At 44.4% G+C, this 27,668-nt stretch overlaps 1 protein-coding gene across 1 annotated transcript in view; it reads left to right on the top strand.

Moving 5' to 3' along the window:
- Window positions 1-23,430, top strand: part of LOC141147272 (solute carrier family 15 member 2-like) — a 65,389-nt gene extending 41,959 nt beyond the window's left edge. Inside the window, exons 13-22 of the mRNA XM_073634479.1 lie at window positions 93-181; window positions 269-350; window positions 1,944-2,078; window positions 4,418-4,570; window positions 7,299-7,345; window positions 10,552-10,659; window positions 10,776-10,869; window positions 18,430-18,582; window positions 19,045-19,149; window positions 22,954-23,430. Of these exons, the coding sequence (XP_073490580.1) occupies window positions 93-181; window positions 269-350; window positions 1,944-2,078; window positions 4,418-4,570; window positions 7,299-7,345; window positions 10,552-10,659; window positions 10,776-10,869; window positions 18,430-18,582; window positions 19,045-19,149; window positions 22,954-23,148 (1,161 nt within the window). The 3' untranslated portion in view covers window positions 23,149-23,430. The remainder of the gene's footprint in view (window positions 1-92; window positions 182-268; window positions 351-1,943; window positions 2,079-4,417; window positions 4,571-7,298; window positions 7,346-10,551; window positions 10,660-10,775; window positions 10,870-18,429; window positions 18,583-19,044; window positions 19,150-22,953) is intronic.
- Window positions 23,431-27,668: the final 4,238 nt, after the last annotated feature.

Below are 27,668 nucleotides of genomic sequence, written 5' to 3'. Positions count from 1 at the left end.
TACATTATTGCAGGAATTTAATGAGTTATTTTATGAGATTTAGATCTTCCATGTAAGCAGAGTGGTGGTAATAGAATGTCTTATCTCTCCAGGTCCTGAACTCAGTTCTGAACCTCATTCTGGTCCCGGTATTTGATCTGGGGATCTACCCTCTCATCAAGCTTTGCAAGATCAACTTCCAGTGAGTAACAATGTCCGGCCATTGCAGTGATTGCTCGGTGTATCTGTGGGCCACCCATTCACTTGTAATTATTCCTCCTCTCCGCAGCCCCATCGCAAAGATGGCCATCGGCATGCTGCTGGCAGCTCTGGCGTTCGCTGTTGCTACTGTTGTGGAGATCAAAATAAATGTGAGTTTAAGACTTCCAGCAGCGGTAGTGAGCCCATCAACAGTAAGCGCATTAAAACTTGCTCAGGACAACAAAATAAAAAAAAAATTAAAAAAGGTTCAATGGATCGCTTGATCTTTTTCTGGCGTTGATTTTTGAAATCACAAAAAATGCTGCCCAGTTGTCTTTTGATAAACTAATAAATTCCTCCTCCTCATCTACACTGCATGCTGGGTCATGGTTTTGTGGTCCAAGATAAGAACTGGGAGGGCTAAATAGGCTCCTTGAGATTACACAGGACAGATCTGAATTTTTTTTACACTTATTGTGCAATATATGAATATAACAAAACACTCTCTTCTTAATAACATGGGGGAAGGGGGTGTTCTGTGGCCATACAATACCTAGGAACAATGTAATCGGGGGGGGGGGGGGGGGGTCGATTGGGGACCTGTCCTGGATGCTGGGTTGGCCGCTCGTCCCGCTCCTCGCTGACACAAGTGGCTGCAGTGTCACTCCTGTCAGAAGGAGCAGCGGCCAATAGCTGCTGCTGGAGGGAGGATTTGGCTTTCTAATCCATCCATCCGGCCTGCATGGGGCGCAGAAGACCCGGAACTGAGAAAGAGAACTGTCCTCAGTCTCAGCGTGGTGTTGCTGCGGTAGGAGGGTGGATCGTGTACTTCTTCCTCTCTCCCTCTATTGTGGACACCTGATGTAAAGGGGGACTTTATTGGGGACATCTGATGTAAAGGGGGACTCTATTCGGAACACCTGCTGTAAAGGGGGACTCTATTCGGAACACCTGATGTAAAGGGGGACTCTATTGGGGACACCTGATGTAAAGGGGGACTCTGTTGGGGATACCTGATGGAAACGGGATACTATTGAAAACACCTGATGTAAAGGATGACTCTATTGGGGACATCTGGTGTAAAGGGGGACTCCTTTGGGGACACTTGATGGAAACGGGATACTATTGGGAACACCTGGTGTAAAGGGGGACTCTATTGCGGACACCTGATGTAAAGGGGGACTCTTTTGGGACACCTGATGTAAAGGATGAATCTATTGGGAACATATGATGTAAAGGGATATACTATTGGGAACACCTGACGTAAAGGGATATACTATTGGGAACACCTGATGTAAAGGATATATTATTTCGGACATCTGATGTAACGGGGACTCTATTGAGGACACCTGATGTAACGGGGCACTTTATTGGGGACGCTTGACTTAAAGGAGAAGTCTACTGGGGACACTTGATGTAAAGAAGGACTCTATTGGGGACACCTGATATAAGGAGGATATTATTGGGGGCACCTGATGTAAAGGAGGACTCTACTGGGGACTTCACCTGACAGGTTGGGGGGGGGGGGGACAATTCACCATCTTCGCCCTGGGTGCTGGATGACCTCTGACAGCTCAGAAAAGCTGTATAAATTCTGCACTTTGGCTGTGAAGAAGAGAAGAGAGCTGATAAACGGGTACAACTTATGAAGGATTTGTTTCTGTGTGTCTCCTGAGGCCAGTCACTTCACTGGGTGTATGGAGAGTTTACAACCACTTTACATAAATAAACTATTTCCATTTCTTTCTATTCCGGCATTCCAGGAGACGAATCCGCTCGTTCCAAAGGCGGGAGAGGCCACTGTGCAGGTTCTAAACTTTGCAGACCAAGCCGCCACCGTTCAGGTACCAAACAATTCTCCGTTCACGCGGCCATCACTGATCGTCGGAGATTTCCAGGTAAGAGACGCGCCACTTGAGCAGTCACATGACACAGGGGAGGGGAATGAACGTGCAGAACGATGAAATTAAAGGGGAACTCCAGACTGTACTCTTTTCATTCTGGATGGAGTGTAGTCGTGTGGCGGAGGGTTTAATTGTCCCAGTGACCTCCCCCCCATTCCCCCCATCTTTTCCACTAGTGTCAATGGGAAGAGAAATCAGTATTGAGACTGATGTGACTGGCTCAGTGTTCTCTGTACAGCACTGCGGTGTAAGTCAGAGCTATATAAATGTATAATAATAATAGTGTGTGACTGTGGGGGAGGGGACTTTAGAGTGTAATTTTTTTTTCTTATCAAAAAATCATACAAACATACAGCTTATTAATAAAAAACATATTTACACAAAAATAAATAACAACTAAACAAAAACAAGCGTGCTTACATCAGCAAGTAAAGAAAACCGTTTACTGGCAAGATAACATATTAAGAAACATATTTTAATGACAACAAAAAAGAGACTACAAACCCAGAACCTCAACTCAAACACAATCCAGGCTAAGAAACCTTTTGAGATTTAATCACCGCGATTCCGAACCCCCCCCCCCCATTGACCCCTCCCCCCACATCGTTCACCCCGACTTCCACATCATTCACCTTGCATTCTGCACCAGCCACCCTTATTCCCTTCCCATCCCCCCCCCTCCACCATCATCCAATCCATCCCTCACTCCACCCCTCAGTGTCTGCTGACCTCCAGCCTCCCTTCTGCCACGCCGAGGAGGAGGGGTTGGCACCACCATACATTCTGGTCCAGCACCCTCCACTGCCTTCACTACACTAGGAGAAACAATAGGTGCAGACACAGACTTGACAACCACACTTTCTGACACTGACTGGGGAACCACAGACTGGGGGGATTCTGACGGGACAGAGACACTAGGTTTCCCTGGTACAACCTCCACCAACCCAGACTCTTCTCTATCCAGACGGAAGAATTCCTCCACTAGCTCTGGCTTATTGTGCAAAGCCTCAGGGCACCGGCTATAAGGGTGACCAACCTTATCACATAGGTTACATTTAATGATGTTACAGTCCCTCGCCAGATGCCCCAGTTCCTGACACAAAGAGCCCTTCTGTTCTGGACAATTAGAGGAGAAATGTCCCTTGACTCCACATTTATGGCACAGCTTAGGTTGACCGGGGTAAAAGACGGTAATCCTATCTCTACCAATAAAGGCAGAGGAGGGCAGATGTTGGACCACATTCCCACACACACTCAACCTCAGTGACACTGACCACCCACCCCTCCAGATTCCTCTATCATCCACAATCTTTTTTAAGGGACACAATGTTTCACCAAACCTCCTCAACCAGACCCATAAATCCTCGGGGGGTATAGACTCATTCCTTATTAGTCAGGATAGTCACATTCTTAATCAAGGGCTGTCGTGAGACAACTTTGGGGACAAAACCCTTCCAGTCCAGCTGGCCCCTATATACATGCTCAAACCGTTCCCAAAACAGATTCAGCGATTCTGGACACACAAATGACAAATCATATTCTGATCCTCCCTCCTTCCCTCCAGCACAACAGTCCCGCTCACCATAGTCCCAGAAGTACCACAGATACCAACAGTCCCATCATCAAGTAAAGTCTTCTGTTTAGAAAAAACACCAGCTGTTTGAGCGTTCATACGGCCTTCTGCTCTGCAGTTTCAATGTTCATGCAACATTCCTGCTCTGCACTGTTAGTGTCCATGTGGAACTCCTCGCAGCCAGCTCCTCCTGCATTTTCAATTCCTCTTCCAGAGACTTCAGCTTGGAGACTTCCCTCTTCCAGGCTTACTATGCAGGGATTTCTTTTTCCTGAGATCTTCTTTCATGACAGCAAGTTTCTGTTCCTCCTTAACAATGCGGCAAAGTCTGTTCACCACTTTATCCTGGAAGACTGGTAAGGACTCCCCTTGCATAGGGACAGGCCCAGGATCCATTGCAGCTTGAGCACATGGAGTAGGCCTGAGTGCCTCTGGAGAGCCTCCACCTTTGTCTTCCCCAACATGGTCCATGCTTGCCTGGGAAAAGCCTGCATGAGAGGCCCCTGGCTTGCTGCTTCTCTCAGCTGAGATCACAGCAGAGTGAGCCAACAGCACCCTGCAGAACAGCACCACCTGGTGGAGAAGCTCCTCTTGTGCAGAGACTGATGTGACAAACTCAGTGATCTCTGTACAGCACTGCGGTATATGTCAGAGCTATATAAATGTATAATAATAATAGTGTGTGACTGTGGGGGGACATTAGAGTGTAAGCTCCTCTGGTGGACAAACCTAATGATATCTGTGTGTTTTGCTGCTACAGGACCCAAATTACGTGAAGGTTAATTTCACCGGCACTACAAATGTGAATGTAGAAATTGGGGGACAAAGCATTTCCTGCTCAGACATTCGTGAGGAAACCGCGTACTCCTTATTGGTGGATACAGACACGAATGGTACTCAGTATTGTAGAAGGGTAAGTTGAGCAGAAATATCCTACATGTGATATATGAGGGGTTTGTGAAGGAAGAGGGGGGATATGTTTGACTTGTGTTATTTATGAAATATATATTTTAAGATTGGGGTGATCAGACTCAAGCGGTAGGTGCGTTTTCAATGAGTGCGCCAGTCCAAAACTGTATTTTTTCGGGCATAGTAGCCCACTTTTATTTAAAAGAACAGAAAAGTTCACAAAAGACATCAGTAGCCCAAGCAGGGGGTTCCACCGTTACTGTAACTTGCACAATCAGAATTCTACAGCCTCCTGGCTTACTCTCTTGCCGCGCGGCTGGTTCAGGCCTGCTCCTCAGAACAAAAGACTTCCTTAGAGTCAAGCTGCCTCCTGCAGACATCCACGCTCTGGCTGCCCCCCGTGCAGCCTCTCTAACTCCTGGAGAGGATGGGGGTCCACCTGACTCCCCTGCACAGACCTCCTGTCTGTTGGGTGTAGCCCTGACCCATAGTCAGGTCACAACTAATAGCCCAGCACACAGCCGTGCAATCAGCGTGCCTGCTTCTCCACAAATCGGGCTGTAAACCAGCAAACCTCTGAGTAGCACGGGGTCCCACTGCTACAATATATACAGCACCTTGAAAAAGTATTCGTACCCCTTGAAATTTTCCACATTTTGTCATGTTACATCCAAAAACTTAAATGTATTTTATTGGGATTTTATGTGATAAACCAACACAAAGTGGCGCATAATTGTGCAGTGGAAGGAAAATGATAAATGGTTTTCAAATGTTTTTTACAAATAAATATGTGAAAAGTGTGGGGGGGGGGGAATTTGCATTCAGCCCCCTTTACGCTGATACCCCTAAGGGTCCTTTCACACGGGACGGATCCGTGATGATCCGCCCCGTGAACATCCGCTTGCTCAGCGGGGATCGCTCCGTGGATCCCCGCTGAGCAGGCAGATGACAGGTCCATCACTGCACAGTGTGCAGCGACGGACCTGTCAGAGTGCTGCTCTCCCCTATGGGGGATCGGATGATGATGGACCGTAGAGTCCGTTGTCATCCGATCCGAAAACGGATGGAAAAGTAGGTTTTTCCTCCGTTACACTTTTTCAGATCAGAGCGGGTCGGATGCCAGCGGACATGTCACCGCTGACATCCAATGCTCAATATAGGTCTATGGAGGGTCCGTTCAGGTCCGCCTAAAAAACTGACAGGAAAGTGGCCTAACTAAAATCTAGTGGAACCAATTGCCTTCAGAAGTCACCTAATTAGTAAATAGAGTCCACCTGTGTGTCATTTAATCTCAGTATAAATACAGCTGTTCTGTGAAGCCCTCAGAGGTTTGTTAGAGAACCTTAGTGAACAAACAGCATCATGAAGGCCAAGGAACACACCCGACAGGTCAGGGATAAAGTTGTGGAGAAGTATAAAGCAGGGTTAGGTTATAAATAATTCTCCCAAGCTTTGAACATCTCACGGAGCTCTGTTCAATCCATCATCGGAAAATGGAAAGAGTATGACACAACTGCAAACCTACCAAGACATGGCCGTCCACCTAAACTGACCGGCCGGGCAAGGAGAGCATTCATCAGAGAAGAGCCAAGAGGTCCATGGTAACTCTGGAGGAGCTGCAGAGATCCACAGCTCAGGTGGGAGAATCTGTCCACAGGACAACTATTAGTCGTGTTCTCCACAAATCTGCAAACATGTGGAAGAAGGTGATCTGGTCAGATGAGACCGAAATTCAACTTTTTGGCCTAAAAAAAAACGCTATGTGTGGTGGAAAATTAACACTGCACATCACCCTGAACACACCATCCCCATCGTGAAACATGGTGGTGGCAGCATCATGTGGTGGGGATGCTTTTCTTCAGCAGGGACAGGGAAGCTGTTCAGAGTTGATGGGAAGATGGATGGAGACAAATACAGGACAATCTTAGAAGAAAACCTGATAGAGTCTACAAAAGACTTGAGACTGAGGCGGAGGTTCACCTTCCAGCAGGACAACGACCCGAAACATACAGCCAGAGCTACAATGGAATGGTTTAGATCAAAGCATATTCATGTGTTAGAATGGCCCAGTCACAGTCCAGACCTAAATCCCATTGAGAATCTGTGGCAAGACTTGAAAATTGCTGTTCACAGACGCTCTCCATCCAATCTGACAGAGCTTGAGATATTTTACAAAGAAGAATGGGCAAAAATGTCCCTTTCTAGATGTACAAAGCTGGTAGAGACATCCCCAAAAAGACTTGCAGCTGTAATTGCAGAGAAAGGGGATTCTACAAAGTATTGACTCCGGGGGGCGCCATACAAATGCCCCCCACACTTTTCACAGATTTATTTGTATCATTTATCATTTTCCTTCCACTTCACAATTATGAGCCACTTTGTGTTGGTCTATCACATAAAATCCCAATAAAATACATTTACGTTTTTTGGTTGTAACATGACAAAGTGTGGGAAATTTCAAGGGGTATGAATACTTTTTGAAGGCACTGTATGTATGTGTGTATATATATATATATATATATATATATATATATATATATATATATACTGTATATATATTTGTTTATCTTATTTTGATGCCTTAGTGTTGACTAGCCAATACAATGCCGATATTTTTGGGTAATATTTGATACATTATAGAGCTGTTTAGTTCCATATAATCCATATAAGTTGTAATGTATTTTAGTACTGAACAGTTACAATGTAACAAAATAAAATTTCTATCTCTGTAGGTCGAAGATCCCAATAAAAAGCCAGAAAATGGATTAGCAGGGGTCAGGTGCGTCTTACTATCGTCTGATGATTGAAGATTAAATAAATGTTTCTCTGCACAAAACCACTACAAGGCAATTGAGTCGATGTTCTAAAGGAGTAGAAAACATCCACTTAGTGGATTATTTGAAAAAATTGCATTGCCATTGGTCCAGTGAATCTGAATTTACATTTGTTCTATGCAAAGTGGAGAAAAACGTATGTTCTTTAGGCTGTTTTGTCTTGGGGAAAACATGTTTTAATATGAGCAGTGGTAAAATACTGCAATATGGCCACTAGATGGAGCTGAGGAGCAAAGGAAATACATGCATCTTTGTAACAAGAAATACAATTTGGCAATTCTAGAAAATGCTAGAGGGAATTAGCAAATATCTGGCTGCCCTGCCACAAAACTACAGTCAGGTCCATAAATATTGGGACATCGACACATTTCTAATCTTTTTGGCTCTATACACCACCACGATGGATTTGAAATGAAACAAACAAGATGTGCTTTAACTGCAGACTTTCAGCTTTAATTTGAAGGTATTTACATCCAAACCAGGTGAACGGTGTAGGAATTACAATAGTTTGTATATGTGCCTCCCACTTTTTAAGGGACCAAAAGTAATGGGACAATTTGCTGCTTAGCAGTTCCATGGCCAGGTGTGTGTTATTCCCTCATTATCCCATTTACAAGGAGCAGATAAAAGGTCCAGAGTTCACTTCAAGTGTGCTATTTGCATTTGGAATCTGTTGCTGTCAACTCTCAATATGAGATCCAAACAGCTGTCACTATCAGTGAAGCAAGCCATCATTAGGCTGAAAAAACAAAACAAACCCATCAGAGAGATAGCAAAAACATTAGGTGTGGCCAAATCAACTGTTTGGAACATCCTTAAAAAGAAAGAACGCACCGGGGAGCTCAGCAACACCAAAAGACCCGGAAGACCACGGAAAACAACTGTGGTGGATGACCGAAGAATTCTTTCCCTGGTGAAGAAAACACCCTTCACAACAGTTGGCCAGATCAAGAACACTCTCCAGGAGGTAGGTGTATGTGTGTCAAAGTCAACAATCAAGAGAAGACTTCACCAGAGTGAATACAGAGGGTTCACCACAAGATGTAAACCATTGGTGAGCCTCAAAAACAGGAAGGCCAGATCAGAGTTTGCCAAACAACATCTAAAAAAGCCTTCACAGTTCTGGAACAACATTCTATGGACAGATGAGACCAAGATCAACTTGTACCAGAGTGGTGGGAAGAGAAGAGTATGGAGTAGGAAAGGAACTGCTCATGATCCAAAGCATACCACCTCATCAGTGAAGCATGGTGGTGGTAGTGTCATGGCGTGGGCATGTATGGCTGCCAATGGAACTGGTTCTCTTGTATTTATTGATGATGTGACGGCTGACAAAAGCAGCAGGATGAATTCTGAAGTGTTTCGGGCAATATTATCTGCTCATATTCAGCAAAATGCTTCAGAACTCATTGGACGGAGCTTCACAGTGCAGATGGACAATGACCTGAAGCATACTGAGAACAGAACCAAAGAGTTTTTTTAAGGGAAAGAAGTGGAATGTTATGCAATGGCCAAGTCAATCACCTGACCTGAATCTGATTGAGCATGCATTTCACTTGCTGAAGACAAAACTGAAGGGAAAATGCCCCAAGAACAAGCAGGAACTGAAGACAGTTGCAGTAGAGGCCTGGCAGAGCATCACCAGGGATGAAACCCAGCGTCTGGTGATGTCTATGTGTTCCAGACTTCAGGCTGTAATTGACTGCAAAGGATTTGCAACCAAGTATTAAAAAGTGAAAGTTTGATGGATGATTGTTAATCTGTCCCATTACTTTTGGTCCCCTAAAAAGTGGGAGGCACATATACAAACTGTTGTAATTTCTACACCGTTCACCTGATTTGGATGTAAATACCCTCAAATTAAAGCTGAAAGTCTGCAGTTCAAGCACATTTTATTCGATTCATTTCAAATCTGTTGGGGTGGTGTATAGAGCCAAAAAGGTTAGAATTGTGTTGATGTCCCAATATTTATGGACCTGACTGTATATCTTCTGTAACGCCATGCCTGGAACAGTGAGATAGATGTGGGGATGGGTAGAGCCAGGCTACCTATGGAGCTTGTTAGTGGTGAAAGAACAGCCCACTGTGACGTCACCACGCTGAACTGCAGTTCTCGAGAAGGCAGCCAGCCCAAAGGGTGACAATGCTGCATTTTGCTGGCTGAGCTGCAGCGGTGACACCTGATTACAGGAAGTCAAGGAAAAGCCTTGCCAAGGCACAGATCACAGATCCCTTTTTGACTTTTAAAAGCAAACTAGTCAAACCAATCGTGCGCTCCCAGCTCGGAAATCCAGTTTTATACTAAGGGCCCATTCTCACCTCCGCATTTTGTAGCTTGAAGTGCCAAAACACTGGAGGAGAAAAAATAAATTATTCTCTGTGGGAGTTGGTTCACATCTCCACTACAAGTTGCGTTTTTGCGTGATTTTCTGCTCATTTGAAACAATGTTTATAAACAATGTTACTTTGTATCTCTCTCACGTCTGACCAATGTTTATAAACAATGTTACTTTGTATCTCTCTATCTCCCATCTGATCAATGTTTATAAACAATGTTACTTTGTATCTCTCCATCTCCTGTCTGTTCAATGTTTATAAATAATGGTACTTTTAATCTCTCCATCTCCGGTATAAATGATGATCATAAACATGTAACATAAAATGTTACACATTTAAGCGCTTTATTATCACAGTCATGATGCACAAAACACCTTGACTTGCCTTGCTGTCCTCACGGTGTCATAGTGCTGTTATCTGTTTGCTTTTTAAGTTCAATAAAGTTGGACATTTGGATGTGCAGCCGTTCAGATTTTTGGCTTTTAATTCTTTATCGTATATTGTATTGTTTTTTTTGTTTTTTTTAATAGTACAAATGTATTATACTTTCCAATGGTTGATTGTAACATGGTAACCTTCTGATCACCTGCCATAGTCACCCCCCCCCACCCCCCATCTTCCCATATTCCATCCCTGACTGACCTGTCTGCCCCATTATATTCTAATTCACCAGCCCCCAGTCCTAGTTTAAATACCCCCCCAGCCCCCCATAAACCTCTCCCCAGCACAGTGTTTTGTTATGTGTATGTTGTATGATGCATTCTATATGGGCTCGTTTATCATTGGCTCATTTCTGATTTCCTGTCTCCTGCAGATTCATCAATTTGCTCCCAGAAACTGTCTACAATATCCAAATTGCCGATGCAAAGATCAATGTTACTAACAACGACATATCGGAATATCTCACCCAGAAAAGAGCTTTGTGAGTTTCATTATTGAGTTTCTGATTTTGACCAATCCCCCTGGCCTAATAGAGGGCTAGTCAGATCTTTTCACTGCCTGTATACAGTGTCTTCTTATTGATTATTCTCCCACCAGCACCAACCTAGCCGTGACTTACAAAGGAGTGGAACACAAGATTGACCTGGGTCTACTGGACTTTGGTGCAGCATACACAGCAGTACTGAGGGAGGTGAGTAACACTTTGGCTTTCTTATCTCCCTGCCCCGTTATTGATAGCAGAATCAATTTGGTTTTCACTCTTATTTTTCCATAATACATTTTATTTTAAAAAAAAAAAAAAATAGAAAAACATACAGCGTTTCGACATATAGAAGCAAACCGACTTCAGGAACAAAGCAGTATAATAGGTAAGCATACCAAAGTTATAAACATCAAGCAATCACAGAAACATTTGTGGAGTCCAGACCCCGAAGAACCCAGGAAATAACAACATCATTCTTTTGAAAGAAAACAAATAACAATAAATAAAATATATATATATATATATATATATATATATATATATATATATATATATATATATATATATAAAAAAAACAATAAAGAAAACCCCCATTACATTTACATATTACACTATATTATCTAAAGTTTTGGGACGCCTGCCTTTACACGCACATTATTATTATTATTATTATTATACGAGATTTATATAGCGCCAACAGTTTACGCAGCGCTTTACAATGTATAAGGGGGACAACACAATTACAGTACAGTTCAATACAAAAGGTACAGGAGGGCCCGGCTCGTAGAGCTTACATTCTAAAGGGAGGGGATGGTGGTACAAAAGGTAATAGCTGCAAAGAATTATTTGATGGGGGTGGCTCAGGGACAGTTAGGTGGGTGTGGGATAGGCTTCCCTGAATAAATGAGTTTTCAGGGATCTCCTAAAGGTGGACAGGGTAGGGGCTGATCGGACATACTGGGGCAGGGAATTTCAGAGGATGGGAGAGGCTCTGGAGAAGTCCTGAAGGCGAGCATGAGAGGAGGTAACAAGGGAGCTAGAGAGCAGGAGGTCCTGGGAGGAGCGGAGGGGGCGATTTGGGCGATATCTGCATTGTGAGGTTGGTGATGTAGATGGGGCGATGTTGTGAATGGCCTTGTATGTTATGGTTAGCATTTTGAATTTTACACGGTGGGGTAGGGGAAGCCAGTGAAGGGATTGGCAGAGAGGAGCAGCAGTCACGGATCGATTAGTGAGGTGTATTAGTCTAGCAGCAGCATTCATAATAGACTGAAGGGGGGATAGCCTGCTTAAGGGTAGGCCATTAAGGAGAGAGTTGCAGTAGTCGAGGCGGGAAATAATCAAGGAGTGAATATGTTGCTTTGTGGTGTCATTGGTCAGGAAGGGTCGAATTCTGGAGATGTTGCGGAGGTTAAGGCGGCAGGATTTAGCCAGTGATTGGATATGGGGGCTGAAGGAAAGGTCAGAGTCAAGGATTACACCCAGGACCCTGGCATGTGTGGAGGGACCAATGGTTGTGTTGTTGATATTAATGGTGAAGTCACAGGAGGGGGACCGTGAAGGAGGAAATATAACAAGCTCAGTTTTAGAAAGATTAAGTTTGAGGAACACCGATATGTCATTCAGCAAGTTTGAGATCCGTGAGCAGATAGTGGGGGTGAGTTGAGGAGTGGAGAGATAAATCTGTGTGTCATCGGCATAGAGGTGGTATTGGAAGCCATGGGAGGTTATCAACTGGCCCAGGGAAGAGGTATAGAGTGACAAAAGGAGAGGCCCAAGGACGGAGCCTTGGAGTACCCCAACAGATAGAGGAAGGGGAGCGGAGGAGATGGAGTTGTAAGTGACACTGAAAGTGCGCTGAGATAGGTAGGAGGAGAACCAGGATAATGCAGAATCATGGAGGCCAAGGGAGTGTAATTTGCTGAGGAGCAGCAGGTGGTCAACTGTGTCAAAGGCAGCAGAGAGGTCTAAAAGTATGAGTATGGAGTAGTGGCCATTGGTTTTGGCAGTTATTAGGTCATTGGTGAGTTTTAGTAGGGCAGTTTCAGTAGAATGTTGTAGGCGGAAGCCAGACTGTAGGGGGTCGAGAAGGTTGTTGTCCGTGAGGTAGCGACTCATTTGGTCATGAACAAGGCGTTCGATGAGCTTGGAGGCAAACGGGAGAAGGGAGATAGGTCTTAAGTTATTCAAACAGGTGGGTTCTAGTGAGGGTTTTTTGAGTATGGGGGTAACCAGTGCATGTTTGAGCGGGAAAGGAAAGGTGCCGGAGGAGAGGGAGAGGTTGAAGATGTGGGTTAGGGAGTTGAGGATAGACTGGGAAGGTGGTCGCAGTAATTGAGGGGACAGGGTCCAGGGGACATGTAGTGAGGTTGGCCATGGAGAGGAGTTTATCAACTTCTTCTGTGGTAACTGGGCAAAAGGAGGAGAGTATTGAGTGTGGTGTTGGACCTGATATGTTGGGTAGGGGAGGAATTTGAATGCTGGATATCTCCTTGCGAATTGTGTTGATTTTGCTATTATTGAAGTGGTTGGCAATATGTTGAGCGGTAGCAAGTTTGTGGGTGGGGGCAGTGGGGGGTGAAGTAAGGAATTAAGGGTAGAAAAGAGTTGACGAGGTTTGGATGAGAGGGTTTTGATGAGAGTGTTGTAATAGGTTTGTTTAGCAGTGTGGAGGCAGGAGTTGTATTGAACATGAACTTTAATGGCATCCCAGTCTTAGTCCGTAGGGTTCAATATTGAGTTGGCTCCGCCCTTTGCAGCTATAACAGCTTCAACTCTTCTGGGAAGGCCATCCACAAGGTTTAGGAGTGTGTCTTTGGGAATGTTTGACCATTCTTCCAGAAGAGCATTTGTGAGGTCTGAGAGGCTGAGACTGCAATCACTCCAGGCACCTGGCGGATCCAGACTCCCAGAGTCAGGATGGCGCAGTGCCTGGGCTGATATTTGTGACGTCAGCAGAGAGTGGACTTCAGACCGCTCGCTGCTGAATATGGGTCACAGGAGTGCAAAACGAATTGCACTCCTGTGACCAATAGGAGAAGCCCAGCCAAAGGAGCTCAGGCTGGACTTCTCCTCTAAGGAGTGGGGCCGCTGCGTCCTTAACCACTTCAATACCGCCCATAGTCATATGACGTCCGCAGGAGGGATCTCCCATCCTGGGAGGGCGTCATATGACGTCCTGGGCTTCCTGGCTGTCTGGGGGGGGGGGGGGGGCGTGCGCCACTCGGGAGCTGATGCACATGCCCAGCGGCCGCGATGTCCGCCGGGCACCCGCGATTGCCTGGTAATAGAGCCGGGACGTGGATCTGTGTGTGTAAAGAGAGAGGAGATAGGAGGTGAGAGGAGACCAATCGTGTGTTCCCAGGAAAGAGCAACGCCGATCGGTCTCCTCCCCTTGTGAGCCCCCTCCCCCTACAGTTAGAATCACTCCCCTAGGAAACACATTTAAACCCTTGATTGCCCCCTAGTGTTAACCCCTTCCCTGCCAGTGACATTTATACAGTAATCCAATGCATTTTTATAGCACTGATTGCTGAATAAATGTGAATGGTCCCAAAATGGTGTCAAAAGTGTCCGATATGTCGCAGTCACGATAAAAATCGCAGATTGCCACCATTACTAGTAAAAAAAAAAAATAATAATAATAAAAATGCCATAAAACTATTCCCTGTTTTGTAGACACTATGGGGTTGATTTACTAAAGGCAAATAGACTGTGCACTTTGCAAACTGCAATTGCACGATGCAAGTGCAGTTGCCCCAGAGCGCAATAAATGAGGTAAAGATTCCCTTTGCCAAGAATATCCAATCACGTGCAAGTAAAATAAAAAAAAAAACATTTTTGCTTGCACATGATTGGATGATGGAAGTCAACAGGGCTTCTGTCCATTTACTAAGTTCTGGAGCAACTGCTCTTGCAGAGGGCAACTGCACTTAGCAAAGTGCACAGTCTATTTGCCTTTAGTAAATCAACCCCTATAACTTTTGCGCAAACCAATCAATATACGCTTATTGCGATTTTTTTTTACCAAAGATATGTAGAAGAATACATATCGGCCTAAACTGAGGAAAAAATAGTTTTAAAAAGAAATTGGGACATTTATTATAGCAAAAAGATAAAAAAAATTTGTGTTTTTTTTTTTTTTTTTTCAAACTTAGTGCTTTTCTTTTGTTTATAGCGCAAAAAATAAAAAATGCAGAGAAGATCAAATACCACCAAAAAGAAATCTATTTGTGGGGGGAAAAAATGATGAAAATCTAATTTGGGTACAGTGTTGCATGACCGCGCAATTGTCATTCAAAGTGCGACAGCGCTGAAAACTGAAAATTGGCCTGGGCAGGAAAGGAGTGAAAATGCCCGGTATTGAAGTGGTTAACAACCGATGACTCATTCATCTGTCAGTTGGGTTCCTCTGTTGACAGCTGAAGTGTAGCAGAAGTCCCAGCAATTGGATCTGTCAACAAAAAATGAAGCAGCTGGGCAATGTTTATCAACAAAATTGTTCAGCCACTGAAACAGAAAGATAAAAAGAAACAATGTTTCTCTTTGTATCTTTCTATTTATTCATCTACAGATCAAAGGGATAAACTTCAATCTGCAGATGAAGTCAGTTAAATCTGTTAAGTAAAAAAAAATATATATACAGGAGAACCTTGGTTTCAAATTAACTTGGTTTGAGAGCGTTTTGCAAGACAAGCAACATTTTTATATATAATTTGACTTGATATACAAGCGATGTCTGGATTTACAAGTTGCGTCATGTCACAACTGAGTATAAAGGAGAAGAGAGGCGCCTCTAAGTGTAGCAATCTGGTTACATTTAATGAAGGTACAACATTTAGCAACATATTGCTACACTTAGAGGCGCCTCTCTTCTCTTTTATACTTTGGAGCTCCTGCTGGATTTTTGCTTCTAATCCCCTTGTGGAGACTTCCATTTGTGGATGGACATTTTATGGTTGCACAAATCACATTGCTATAATTTTTTTATATGGACTATAAACAGAAAGGACCTCTGAATAAATGGTTGTGGAACGAATCATTTGCGTTTCCATTATTTTTTATGGGGAAATTTGTTCTGATATACTGTAAGAGTGCTTTGGATTACAAGCATGCTTCTGTAACGAATTATGCACGCAATCCAAGGTTTTAATATATATATATATATATCTATAGATATATAGATCTAGATATCTATATATCTATAGATATATATAGATATATAGATATCTAGATCTATATATCTATATATAATATATTTATATATGTTTTATTAAATTTTCCCCTGTTTAACCCCTTATTACCCCTTAATTTACTTTAATCAGCCATAATTATCTCCTTATTCTCCTTCTCCATTTTATTAATTTTCCTGCTGATTTTTTTTTTCACTTCTATAAACTATTAATTTTTTTTTTTGTTTGCTTTGTTCGTTAATAATTTTAACACTTTTAAGATATATTTACACGTTTCACATTGAAAAAAGCGCAAAAGAAAAAAAAAAGTTTTTATTTCATTTGTAAATAACTTTGTACCATTGCCGACAGCTGTGTAAACAAAACAGTTGCAGTAGGTATCGGCGAGTACTATAAAAAAGTAGAAGAGAACAAGAAGATCTGGACAGCCACACACCGGAATGGATAAATCCGTCTTTTTATTCAAAATACAGGATCATGGGGTACACAAAACACGACTGTGGGGTGGTACGAAAATAACTGACGCGTTTCGCACTTACACCTTCCTGGAGGTAATGAGACACAAGCACTCTGGTTTAAGCCCCTCTTTGAGTGGAGGATCCCACATCATCTCTACTATAAAAAAGTATCAGTACTCGTACATAAAGTGGTATCAGTGCATCCCTTATTGCAAGTATTTATATAGCACTGACGAGTTACACACAGCACTTTACAGTTGTGCTCAAAAGTTTACATACCCTGGCAGAATTTATGATTTCTTGGCCATTTTTCAGAGAATATGAATGATAACAAAAACTTTTCTTTCACTCATAGTTAGTGTTTGGCTGAAGCCATTTATTATCAATCAACTGTGTTTACTTTTTATATCATAATGACAACAGAAACTACCAAAATGACCCTGATCAAAAGTTTACATACCCCAGTTCTTAATACCATGTATTGCCACATTTAACATGAATGACAGCTTGAAGTCTTTTGTGGTATTTGTGGATGAGGATCTTCATCTTCTCAGATGGTAAAGCTGCCCATTCCTCTTGGCAAAAAGCCTCCAGTTCCTGTAAATTCTTGGGCTGTGTTGTAAGAACGGCACGTTTGAGATCTCCCCAGAGTGGCTCAATGATATTGAGGTCAGGAGATTACCACTCCAGAACCTTCACTTTATTCTGCTGTAGCCAATGACAGGTTGACTTGGCCTTGTGTTTTGGATCATTGTCATGTTGGAATGTCCAAGTACGTCCCATGCGCAGCTTCCTGGCTGATGAATGCAAATGTTCCTCCAGTATTTTTTGATAACATACTGCATTCATCTTGTCATCCATTTTGACCAAATTATAAAAGGTGTAACACCTAGGGTTGCCACCTTTTCTTCAAATCAAACCTGAACACTATTTCATTTGTGATGTCAGGTACTGAGGTTGGATGAGAAGACCTGGCTGACACATTGGGCCTCACGTTGGGCACCAAAAAGAGAGACTTCGTTCACAATCAGATTTTTAATTCACCCCAAAGGTGTTCAGGGCAGGGCTCTGTGCAGCACACTCACGTTCCTCCGCACCAAACTGGTCAAACCATGACAAAATTCTGGAGTGTGTCTGTGGGGATTTGTGGGGTCAGGTACTAATGTTGGATGAGAAGACCTGGCTCACTATTGGTTTTTAATTCATCCCAAAGGTGTTCAGTAGGGTTGAGGTCTGGGCTTTGTGTGGACCACTCAAGTTCCATCACACCAAACTGGTCAACCCAATTCTTTATAGAGCTGGCTTTGTACACAGAGGGGGTGCAGTCATGGTGGAACAGAAAATCGTCTTCACCAAACTGTTACCACAAGGTTGGAAGGGCACAACTGAACTCCATCATCTGGCGGGGGGGTTCACATACCTTTGGCCAAATAGTGTATCTCTCTGATTTTCTGCACAGCAGCTGTGCTGGGACTTGTAGCTTGGTTGCAGCTTGAGGGACCCAGTTTTCCTCCAGATGGGTGGTTTTGATCTCAATAGTGCACAACGCTTGATCCGCTTAACCCTTTAATGCCAAGATATTCATGCCCAGTATAGCAACATTGGTTATATTGAGAATACCTAAGTTTCCCATCTATATAATCTTTACACTGTGTTTTAAGGACATTTCAAGCTTTGATTTGATACATCGTATTCATTATATCCTACTCCGATCAGACTTGAAATACAGAATTGCTACTATCAATGTTTAGCGATCTAACCATCTCCACAATTAGAATCTGCAGATAGGTCTTAAATACGCACAAACATTTCAGTCCCGGTTCCCGGGACACAACCCCGCCCACGGTCTGCCTTTGGCCCGCCCAGTGTTTTGGCCCACTCACTAGATTGGACCCATCTGCCCCAAATCACCCTAATGAATAATTTACTAAGGTAACATTGTGATCCCCAGACATGGTCCATCATTATTTGGACTAAGGTGCAAGGTGTGGGATTGCCCCAATCTGGGACAGTTGACAGCTATGGTCTCTATTTTTTTTTCCTTACAAATCAAATATGTATTAGCTCAGCATCAGCTGTTGGATATTTCCATCTCACATGTGAACTTCTCTAATCAGGTGGATGACACCAAGAAAGAAATAAAAGCCTACAAGGTGGAGGACATCGATGCAAACAGCATGCACGTGGCGTGGCAGATCCCGCAATACTTCCTACTGAGCGCCGGAGAGGTCATGTTCTCAGTCACCGGCTTAGACTTCTCCTACACCCAGGTAACAGCTGACAATGAGATAATAGGTCCCACCCTGCACCTGCTGGAAGGTACACATGGGGTACACATGAGGTAAAAGGTGGGACTCCACGCAGAACTGATAATTCAGTGTTTGGTGAACGCCGGGGCATTAAACTTCCTGACAGGATCCTCTACAACTGTGCAAGACTGAAGGGAAGGCCGGAGGGGGGATTTAGGATTGGGGTTAACCTCAGATGGTAAAGTTAATTGCTGGGGTGAAGGGCTAAGCGTTGTGGGCTTTCGTTGTTTTGGCTGGAGTTTCCTTTTAAGGATATAGTTCGTGGTACCTTTGTTAGTGACACCCCCCACAGCCACCTTCGAAGATATATATTACAGTATATAAAGTAATAGATAAAGTTGGCAATGTCAGATTAGATTCTTGGCACTGAAGGTGCGAAATGTTGACTTGTGACCAGTCCTCTTTGTGTCTCCCGGCTCCCAGGCTCCAGCCAGTATGAAGTCCATCCTCCAGGCCGGGTGGCTGCTCACGGTGGCTTTTGGCAACGTCATCGTGCTTATTGTGGCTGAGGCCGGATCCATGGAACAGGTAACATGAACTCTCAACTTGGATACAAATATGAGTCTGCATACAGATAATGTCCCGTGTGTGGCTTCCATCTCATCACTTTAATTTTTTTGGCTGCGGTATTAATAAACTTTGCCGGTGGCAAACGTGCGGGGCGAACGCCGGTGTCCGCAAATGAGGAGTTGAGGCTAAAATTCTCATCTGTGCTCCGTCCAATCTGCAGGCAATGGACCTCAAATTTGTCTATTTCAAAACCGTGATTTGATGTTTGATGACCAGAGTTGTAACGTAATACGATAACCGCGATTTCCCGCTAAAAGTGGTTTTCCGATAATACAGCGAAAATGAAGCCTTCAGATATCCATCTGTCCCACCGCCCATTCCTTGATTCCTCACTAGACATGTGCAATTGGTTTCGGTCTGAATGTCAATTCTGAAAAATTTTTTGGCTATTCGGAGATTCGTTGTAATCGGAATCTCTGAATGGAATAGTAACAATTTTAGTTGAAATGTGTTTAATTTTGTTTCATTTATTCGTTTTCTAACACATTCCAAATTTTCAGAATGATTCGAATTCAGATCGGTCGAAAAATGATCGACCGATTCAAATTCTATGTGAAGAATAGCTGTTTTTTTTAAGGAGTGGCCCGGGAAGCCGGCCACCGCACCCTTAACCACTTCAGCCCCGGAAGGTGTTACCCCCCTCAGGCTACTTTGACACTGAAAGCGCCCGGCTTTACCGTCGTTTTAGCGGCACTTTTAATTTTGTTTCATCTATTCGTTTTCTAATACATTCCAAATTTTCAGAACGATTCATATTCAGATTGGTCGAGCAACGATGCAAATTCTGTGTGAAGAATAGGGGCGCGGGGCGCTTTTAACCCTCAAAAGCGACCAAGGAAACGGTTAAAAGCACCTACGTTGTGGCGCTGTAGAAGCACTTTGCAGGCCCTTCGACAGCGTGGGCGATCAAAGGGTTAACTGTGTCCCTAGGAGGTGCTTGCTAACTGTGTGGGGGAAGGGCTGACTGGATGAAAACCGAGATTGGTGTTCCTGCTTAGCAGGAACACAAGATTGCCATCTTCATCTCTGTCAGAACGGCGATTCTGCCTCACTGGGGAAGGATCGGCGGACCCCAGCGGACATCGCGTCTGCCGGACCCACTGATTGGCTTTCCCTCTGGCCAATCAGCATGCGCATTGTCTATTGCGCAAAATGACGTACAGGTACATAGCTTCACGCAATAGAGCCGACCTGCCCGAGTATACCTGCAGTAGGCGGTTGGCACGTGGCTAACAACCGATAACTCATCAGCTGTCAGCGGGCTTCCCGGCTGACAGCTGAAATGTAAACAAAAAGAATGCCAGCAATAGAAAGTTCCAGAAAAAAACAGCGTGGCCCCCCCCCCCCCCAGTCCATACCAGGCTCTTCAGGGGCTTAATAGATTTCTTAATAGATCTACATCGGGGGGGGGGGGGGGGGGGGGGAACGACATTGTTTTATATTTTTTAATAAAAGAGTTGTCAAAAACTCGTGTTGTGTCTTTATTCACTTTGTACAATTTTTTGGTGAATGTACAATGTACCTGATACTCATTCACATAGGGAGGGGCGGGATCTGTGGGTTTCCAGATTCCGAAAAGCCCCCCGCTTGCAGACCCCAACAACCACAGCCCAGGGATGTGGAAAAGAGGCCCCATCAACAAGCACCCGCCCCCCCCCTTTCCTGGTCTGCCAGTCTGGTATGGATCCCCCCCCCCCTTTTTTTTTTTGGCTTTTCCGCCTCCTTAACAGCCAGCTATTCTTCACACAGAATTCAAAACAGTCGATCATTTTCAACCGATCCAAATTCAAATCCTTCCGAATATATGGAATTCGAAAGGAAATAATAAAAAAAACTAAACGAATTCCGAAACGAATCAATGAAACAAAGTAACAAAAATAACAAATCTATCCGAAACTAACACACATTTTTCTATCCTGCGCATGTTTATTCCTCATTCTCTTGCACCACAAATCTTCTCTTCTCACCCAAATCCCACTTCCTAGCACAAATCACCCCCCCCCCCGCCACACAAATCAACTCTTCTTGCACAAATCCCCAACACCTCCATCTTCCCTCCAAATCTTTCACCTATTTCCCCCCAGCACAATTACTCTCTCCCAGCACAAATCGCACCCCCAAAACACCCCTCCTGACATGATAACCCTAGCCCCTAATTCACTCCCCAGCACTAATCCTGTCCCCCCTCCAAATCCTTCCTTCTAGCACTAATCCCCCCGATCCCCCCTAATCCTCTCCCCCCCAAATCACCCTACCTAGCACAAATTCCCCCTCATAGCACAAATTGTCTTCCCCCCCCAAAGCAAAAACCCCTCCCCAAATCTCTCCTCCTAACACAAATCCACCTCCTCCAACCCGCTCCCAGCACAAGACCCTCCCCCCATCACCCCTCCTACCAACCCCCCCAGTCATCTTACCCTTAAAATCCCCCCACTTACCACAAATCCTCTTCTCCCATCCCCCTCCCAGCACAAATCCCCCCAATCACTCCTCCTAGCACAAATCCCCCCCAAATCATGACCCGAGCACTAATCCTCTCCCCCTTCCAAATCTTCCCTCTGAGCGCGAATACTTTTTACCCCCTAATCCCTCCTACTAGCACATATCGTCTCCCCTCTCCAAATCCCCCTTCCTAGCACAAATCCCCCCACACACACCCCTTCCCAGCACAAATCCCCCCTCCCAACTAAAATCCTCTTCCCCCCCAGTACAAATCCCTCCCCTAAATCACCCCTTTTAGCACAATAACCTCTGCCCCCATTTCACCCCCAGCACTAACCCTATTCCCCCTCTATATCCTCCCTTCTAGTACAAATCCTCTCCCCCCTCAAACTTACCCTCCTAGCACAAATTTCCCCCCCTCCCCTCCAATCACCCTTCCAAGCACCCCCCCATCCCTCTTCTAGCTCAAATCCTCTTCCCTATAACCCCCTTCTCAGCACAACCTCCTTCCCAAATCACCCCTTCTAGCAAAAATTCCCCCTCCAATCCCACAAATCCCCCTCTTCGCAAACAATTCTCAACAATTCTCACCTCCCTCCGAATTCCCCCTCCTAACACAAATCTTCTCCCCCTACCTCCTCCCAACACAAATTCCCTCCAAATCACCCCTCTTAGGACAAATCACACCCTCAATTCACTCCCCTAGCACTAATTATCTCCCCCCTCCAAATCCCCCCTTATCACAAATCACCTTTCCCATTCCACCTCCCAGCACAATTCCCCCCAAACACCCCTCCTAACACAAATTCCCCCCCAAACCTAACAATCCTTTCCCCCCTCCAAGTCCTCCCTCCTAGCACTAATTCTCTTCCCCCTCCAAATCTCCTCTCCTAATCTTCTCTCCCCCTCCAAATCCTCCCCTCACACACACTCACACTCCTTTCCAGCACAAATCCCCCTCCTAGTACATATCCTCTTCCCCACTACCCCCCTTCCAGCACAACCCCCCTCCCCAAATCACCCCTTGTAGCACAAATCCCCCCAACCCCCACCAGCACTAATCCTCTCCCCCCTCCAAATGCCCCCTCCTAGCACTAATCCTCTACCCCTCTAAATCCCCCTTCTAGCACAAATACTCTCATCCTCAGAGATTTCCTCTCACTTCCTGTTGTGTCTTCTGGATAAGAAGTGAAGGGAAATCTCCCCAACGATCCATAACTGATGAAACACACATTTTGGCTACACTTGTATGTATCCTGCAATATGGAATACTGAATTTGTATATTTTTATCAGCTGACCCACCTTCTCTCACCTCGCAGTGGGCGGAGTTTATTCTGTTTGGCGCACTCCTGGTTGCCGTTTCCATCATCTTCTCCATCATGGGATACTTCTTTGTTCCGGTGGACCCCAATGACCTGATAGAAGAGGAGGACAGAGACGATATGAAGATGCCAATACCCGACTTCTATGAGACCGGTATAGACAATATAGAGGAGAAGAAGACGAAGATCTAAAATGTATAAAACAGAAAATAAGCGAAATTTTCAAAAATTTCTATAAATCTGCAATTCTGCTCTTGAGGAGCATCTCTCCAAACTGGATGACTCCTGATCAGCCACGTATGGTTTTCCTGGGTCATCACCATCCCTTCCTCCCTCTTCACAAAGGACTTTATCTTTCAGCCCCGATGGACACCGAGCTGTGTATGAGCCAAAGGAAGCTGTATATAAAATCAGCTTTTCTTTATCATACATCACGGGACACAGAGCACCATAGTAATTACTATGTGGGTTATACGCCACCTATAGGTGAATGGACACTAGTACACTAAAAAAGACAGGAAGTCCCCTCCTTATAAAACCCCTCCCATACTGGGAATACCTCAGTTTTTCACCAGTGTCTAGGTGTTGGTCACGGTTAATGAAGTGCTCCGCTAAGAAATCCCTGATGGGATCAAGGGGCTATGCAATCAGATCCATCTAAAGTGCCTGAAAGAGCCAAAATGCATGGTACCTGAGCCTCGTGGAAGAATAGCGAGGTTTCTGCTGTAATGCTTCTCTTTTGAGAGCTGGACCCTTGGTCATGTGAAAACTATACCAGAGAGTTGCTCTGGCAGGGTGCTGTACAGGTCCAGGGGAGTGGACTCCATATACAAGGAGGACCCGGTCCCTGAAGGTCTGTCATGACAAAGCTCGCCGTGATGAGTGAAGATTGGACTCCTGCTATCTACAGAGTCCTACAGCCAGGAATGGCGAGTCTGCATTTGTTTGCAGTTTCTCTTTTAAAAAGAGAGAGATCTGACTGTCTTCTTTTTCCCGGTAGCCAATGGGAGCAGTGTGATTCATGCTGTGTGCTCTTACTCATGTGGGCTGCTGTTTCTTCCCCAGCCACTAGAGGGTGCAGGTTTGCTCAAGCCTAGCCTATTTTTTTTATTTAGGCAGGAAGAAGAAGGGCGGCCATTGCCATGTGGTGACAGGTCAGATAGGCCATGGAGACAGAGCAGTGGCCCGTGAGTGTGGGAGTACTTGCTTGGGAACTGGGTGCAGACAAGTCATGATTACATGCTGCGTATTTTCTGCCTATCCAAGGGGCATGTGTACATCTGTAAAGTAGATACACCCCTGGATGATTAGCAGTTCACTTTAAAAGTGTTATTTTCTGCTTGTGGGCAGGAACAGCATAATATACGCGCTTGCAGATTTATTGCTTTATTGCATGCTTTTAAAGTACATGTTTGAAAGACATGAGCGTGGGAGCATTTTAGGGAGTTGTATCTCCAATATAGTGCATATGTGCTTGGTATCCTACAGGTCTAAAGTACAGGACCAACTGCAGTTGAGCAGGTGCTTGCTTACAAACGTGCTAAAACGCACAGATGCCGAACTTGCACAGTTGCTAAAATGCACAGATGCTGAAACACACAGTTGCTAAAAACGCACAGATTCTGAAATGCTCAGTTGCTAAAACACACAGTTGCTAAAACACACAGATGCTGAAACGCACAGTTGCTGGAGCACATGGTTGCTGAAGATTACTGTTTTTACCAGTTCATATGTTTGCATAAAGATACATGATCATGGGTATACAAAATGGATGTTTGGACATGTTTGTGTAAAAAAAAAAAATCATGTTTTATTGTTGATAACATAAAAACGCGTGATCGCATAAAAGTGACAGGATCGCTTAAGAATACATAGTTTTTTCATAGTCGCACAAGGGTGCTTGATCGCACAAGGATGCTTGGTCGCATATGAAAGGCTTGATTGCATAAAGATGCTTGATCGCATAAAAGGTGCTTGATCACATAAAAATGCCAGATGGCATAAGGATACATGATCGCCTAAAGTGGCATGATCGCCTAAAGATGCATGGTTGCATAATGAGGCATGTTAATACATGTTTACGTAAATATACATGATTCCTTAGGATCACAGGAATATGTGTTGCGGAATGTTGCATAACACATTTCATAAATGTATGCTTTCTTTGCAAAGATGCTTGTTCCATGGCACACGTGCTACATGAATACGTGTGTACAGCACATACTTTTCATATTCTGCCTAAATGCATATTTGTATGAACTATTGCTAAAACCATGAACACACGCTTCCATAGAGGCACATTGCTTTAACACATGCTGCATACATTAAAGCTGTATACAAACAGTGGGGACGGAAACTATTCAGACCCCCTTAAATTTTCACTCTTTGTTATTTTGCAGCCATTTGCTAAAATCATTTAAGTTCATTTTTTTCCTCATTAATGTACACACAGCACCCCATATTGTACACACAGCACCCCATATTGTACACACAGCACCCCCATATTGTACACACAGCACCCCATATTGTACACACAGCACCCCATATTGACAGAAAAACACAGAATTGTTGACATTTTTGCAGATTTATTAAAAAAGAAAAACTGAAATATCACATGGTCCTAAGTATTCAGACCCTTTGCTGTGACACTCATATATTTAACTCAGGTGCTGTCCATTTCTTCTGATCATCCTTGAGATGGTTCTACACCTTCATTTGAGTCCAGCTGTGTTTGATTATACTGATTGGACTTTATTAGGAAAGCTACGCACCTGTCTATATAAGACCTTACAGCTCACAGTGCATGTCAGAGCAAATGAGAATCATGAGGTGAAAGGAACTCCCCTCAGAGACAGAATTGTGGCAAGGCACAGATCTGGCCAAGGTTACAAAAAAATTCTGCTGCACTTAAGGTTCCTAAGAGCACAGTGGCCTCCATAATCCTTAAATGGAAGACGTTTGGGATGACCAGAACCCTTCCTAGAGCTGGCCGTCCGGCCAAACTGAGCTATCGGGGGAGAAGAGCCTTGGTGAGAGAGGTAAAGAAGAACCCAAAGATCACTGTGGCTGAGCTCCAGAGATGCAGTCGGGAGATGGGAGAAAGTTGTAGAAAGTCAACCATCATTGCAGCCCTCCACCAGTCGGGGCTTTATGGCAGAGTGGCCCGACAGAAGCCTCTCCTCAGTGCAAGACACACGAAAGCTCGCATGGAGTTTGCTAAAAAACACCTGAAGGACTCCAAGATGGTGAGAAATAAGATTCTCTGGTCTGATGAGACCAAGATAGAACTTTTTGGCGTTAATTCTAAGCGGTATGTGTGGAGAAAACCAGGCACTGCTCATCACCTGTCCAATACAGTCCCAACAGTGAAGCATGGTGGTGGCAGAATCATGCTGTGGGGGTGTTTTTCAGCTGCAGGGACAGGACGACTGGTTGCAATTGAGGGAAAGATGAATGCGGCCAAGTACAGGGATATCCTGGACGAAAAAACCTTCTCCAGAGTGCTCAGGACCTCAGACTGGGCCGAAGGTTTACCTTCCAACAAGACAATGACCCCAAGCACACAGCTAAAATAATGAAGGAGTTTCTTCACAACAACCCTGTGACTGTTCTTGAATGGCCCAGCTAGAGCCCAGACTTAAACCCAATTGAGCATCTCTGGAGAGACCTAAAAATGGCTGTCCACCAACATTTACCATCCAACCTGACAGAACTGGAGAGGATCTGCAAGGAGGAATGGCAGAGGATCCCCAAATCCAGGTGTGAAAAACTTGTTGAATCTTTCCCAAAAAGACTCATGGCTCTGTATTAGATCAAAAGGGTGCTTCTACTAAATACTGAGCAAAGGGTCTGAATACTTAGGACGATGTGATATTTCAGTTTTGGGTGCTGTGTGTACAATATGAGGTGCTGTGTGTACAATATGGGGGGCTGTGTGTACAATATGGGGTGCTGTGTGTACAATATGGGGGGCTGTGTGTACAATATGGGGGGCTGTGTGTACAATATGGGGTGCTGTGTGTACAATATGGGGTGCTGTGTGTACAATATGAGGTGCTGTGTGTACAATATGGGGTGCTGTGTGTACAATATGGGGTGCTGTGTGTACAATATGGGGCACTGTGTGTACAATATGGGGAGCTGTGTGTACAATATGGGGTGCTGTGTGTACAATATGGGGTGTTGTGTGTACAATATGGGGTGCTGTGTGTACATTATTGAGGAAAACAAATGAACTCAAATGATTTTAGCAAATGGCTGCAATATAACAAAGAGTGAAAAATTTAAGGGGGTCTGAATAATTTCCGTCCCCACTGTATGTGCTTGTTTTGTCTGGAACTATTTATCTATGTGTTTGCATAGGACTGCAGAAGTGCCTGAGGGCAGAAGCCTACAAAGCAGAGTCCCAAGGCCTCCTTATGAAGGGGCGCCCTTGCTCGATCGAGTGGGTGGAAGACTTTGGTGGTTTTCAGAAGCTTGGTAAGAGGAAATCCAAGACAAATGGGTCCTCTATGTGGTAGCCCTAGGCTACAAACTAGAGTTCCAAGAGTTTCCACCGTTTCGTTTTCTAAGATCAAACGTTCCCAAGGACCCAGTAAAGAAAAAGTACTTATTTCTGGCACTGGACCGGTTAATGTCTCCGGGAGTAATAATAGAGGTCCCCTCAGAAGAGAGGGACGAGGGGTTTTATTCAAATTTCTTTACGGTACCAA

This window comes from Aquarana catesbeiana, linkage group LG06 (assembly GCF_042186555.1).
Source record: "Aquarana catesbeiana isolate 2022-GZ linkage group LG06, ASM4218655v1, whole genome shotgun sequence".
NCBI lineage: Eukaryota > Metazoa > Chordata > Amphibia > Anura > Ranidae > Aquarana > Aquarana catesbeiana.
The sequence above is the reverse complement of the archived record's forward strand: the minus strand, read 5'-3'. Positions and strand labels throughout refer to the sequence as shown.